Source organism: Mus caroli, chromosome 17, assembly GCF_900094665.2.
Source record: "Mus caroli chromosome 17, CAROLI_EIJ_v1.1, whole genome shotgun sequence".
Lineage (NCBI taxonomy): Eukaryota > Metazoa > Chordata > Mammalia > Rodentia > Muridae > Mus > Mus caroli.
In genome coordinates, this window is record NC_034586.1 from 74,678,022 (window position 1) to 74,681,012 (window position 2,991).

Below are 2,991 nucleotides of genomic sequence, written 5' to 3' on the forward strand. Positions count from 1 at the left end.
GAACTGAACTCAGAACCTCAGGCAGATCAGTCAGTGCTCTTAACCTCTGAGGCATCCCTCCAGCCCCCTGTAATAGCTATTTTAAACTTGACCTTTTGTTGTTTAAATTTGATCTTTTGTTGTTTAAATTTGACCTGGAGTTGTTGTTTCAAGGTTTCTTCATATACAGTTTGATTTCAAAAGCAAAAGTAAACAAGATGACTAGTTTGTATCTGCATGCTCCCAAAAGCAGAGGAAGCAACGTGTGGCAAACGGGCACNGAGTTGCTATAGGTTAGGAAGAAGTGTACTTCCTTTTCCCCTGTGTTTTTCCATACAGTAAAAACTGTTGTACAGTGAAGGAAAAATTGAAAACGTGTTTTACTCCCAGGCTCAGTCAAGCCACCAGTGCCATTTAATTTGGCTCAGAGGATGCAGTTTCATCATGTCCCCAGAGAGGTTTCTGTAATAGACACCAGGTTTTATTAGATCAACCCTGTATTTTATTTTCTTGGACCTTTTTTTCTGAGTACTTGATCTGAAACATTGTGAGGATGCTAAATCTTCTTATTTTCAATAGTCAATTGTTACTCGGAAGCCATCTTGTAGTTTATTTCTTATGTAGATGGTGCTTATTAACCTCTAATAGACATGGTTCTTACATGTTACTGGAGAATGACCTGGGTCAGGGGTCAATCTTTGTTGTGTTTCAANTAAACAGTTGTGCCGAGCAGTCAGAAACCCCTTTTACTTGGCACGGTGTGTTTGCTGGTGTGTGGTGGTTTGGCCCTCGTAGGCGCATACGTTGGTATGCTTGTTCTCTCTTTGGTAGAACTGTGTTGGGAAAGATTAGGAAATGACCTTGTTAGAGGAGAGATATCACTGGGGATGGGCTTAACGGGTTCCAAAGCCTACACCAGGCCCATTCCCACTGTCTGCCTCCAGCTTATGGATAAGATGTAAGGTCTCAGCCACTGGGCCAGCATCATGTCTGCCTGTCTGCTGCCATACTCCACTGTACCAGCATCATGTCTGCCTGCCTGCTGCCATCCTCCCCACTGTGATGGCCAAGGACACACCTGAAACTAATGAAGCTCCGGTTCAATGCTTTCTTTCTGAGTTGTCTTGGCCACGGCGTCTCTCCACAGCAACAGAGCAGTAACTAAGACACAGTCTTCTTTTCTTTTCTTTTTTTCTTTTTTTCTTTTAGGTGTTCAGTCAACTTGGGTCTGTGCTAAAAACCTGTGACATCTCAATACACCTTGTAGAGGTGAGCCAGAAATTAAGTGAGATCCAAGCACTGACACTGACTGAGGAGAAGGTCCCTCTGGAGAGAGACGCTGAATCCCTGGTGTACATGAAAGGTGTCACAAAGTCTGGGATTCCAATCTCCTGGTACCGAGACCTGAAGGATGTTCCTGAAGGTATAACTTCACATTGATTAAAAGGCACAACATTGGTCAGAACTCTCCACAGCTGTGACAGCTGACCAGCTTTTTACTACACTTTCATAGTTACCACTTCTAAGTCCCTTACCTGCAGAGAATAGCTGATTCCTTTTTTTCCAGCAAAGAACATAATAATAGAATATCACTTAATATAAAGGAGTGGTATATTTCATAACATTTTATAGAAGCCCAAAATGTAAACCTCTAGGATAGTACTGATGGTGAAATGCCCCAAAGCAGCTGAAGAAAATGATCGTAGATGGGTTTAGTCAGTAATCTCTTGAAAAATCTTTAGTTGCCCAAAGGCAAGCAAGGTGCGGTGGTTTACCAGCCTAGGAGTCTGACAGCATGGAGACAAGCGCCTAGCAGGACGCCAAAAGCCCTTTCTGACCTCAAGGTCACATTCCTTCATAGATGATAAATTTGACTCTCATTGTCTGGGGGCTTAGCGATGAGTAGGAGACTTAGCTGATCATGAGGGTGTTTCAGTTCTCAGGCCATGATGTGCAGACCAAGGAGGAACTGTTTGTTTGTGTGCTGTTTACAGTGAGTTTCTCATAGTTCTTAACCTGTGCTGTGAGACCTCCTTGGGGGCTTAACAACTCTTTTGTAGGGGTTGCATATCTCATTCTACACATCTGATATTTAAAATTTATAACAGTAGCAAAATTAAAGTTATGTAGTAGCAATGAAATAATATATGGTTGGGGGATCACCACAACATGAGGATCTGTATTAAAGGGGTCTCAGCGTTAGGAAGGTTGAGAGCCCCTGGCCTGGATGGTGGTTATGGAAGCATCCCTGGTTTCAGTGCTGAAGAGTCAGGCACTGTTTTTTTTTTGTTTTTTTATGGTTACTGTTCAATGGAGTTATTTGTTTTGAAATGCCGAATAACTATATTTTTCTTGTACTTGTAAATAGGATACAGCTTGTATCTCGCCCATGAGTTTTTTGATGTTCTTCCTGTGCATAAATTTCAGGTATTGTTGGGAAAGTCCTGTNTATGGTTAAGCAAAGGCCTTAAAGCTGCTAGTGAGCACGGTGCTTCGCCACTGCCTGCCCAAGTTAGTATTATGTGGGACATTCATGACTGTGATGGAGAAGCAAATATCAACCAGGATCTTATTTTCCTGGGAACGTGGCTGTGAATTCTTAATTTTGGGTATGGACATGAGAATCTGCGATGGGAATGACCGCGTCATGAGGACTTGCCGACACGTGCTTAAGTTACAAGGCTAGAATAACCTGTATCCGGTCCGTGAGAATTGGGTTTAGTGATAGGCTGTATCCATGGCAACCTCTAAGGCTAGGAGTAAGTCTCCTGTAATGTAGTCATTTGTCACAGTAGTGCCTGCTTGCTCATGGTGGTTTGACTCCATCTCTGTGCAGCCCTGTGCTGCTTGCTTCTCCAATAGCTCTATTTGTTATTCCTTCATTAGGGCATCAAATTTTAAGTGCTTGCAAATGCATATTTTCATGTATCTTGTTTAGAGAACACCACACGGATGGAGAGAAGTGTTTGTTGATGTCGACCCACAAGCTTCTGATAAACTGAGGTTCGTCTT

The 2,991-nt window shown here is 42.7% G+C and overlaps 1 protein-coding gene across 1 annotated transcript in view; it reads left to right on the forward strand.

Moving 5' to 3' along the window:
• The window catches only part of Ndufaf7 (NADH:ubiquinone oxidoreductase complex assembly factor 7), a gene marked incomplete at its 3' end in the record, with an annotated part of 9,496 nt that overhangs the window by 5,332 nt on the left and 1,173 nt on the right, over positions 1–2,991 (forward strand). Inside the window, exons 5-7 of the mRNA XM_021185814.2 lie at positions 1,189–1,402; positions 2,348–2,406; positions 2,918–2,982. Coding sequence (XP_021041473.1) covers positions 1,189–1,402; positions 2,348–2,406; positions 2,918–2,982 — 338 coding nt within the window. The remainder of the gene's footprint in view (positions 1–1,188; positions 1,403–2,347; positions 2,407–2,917; positions 2,983–2,991) is intronic.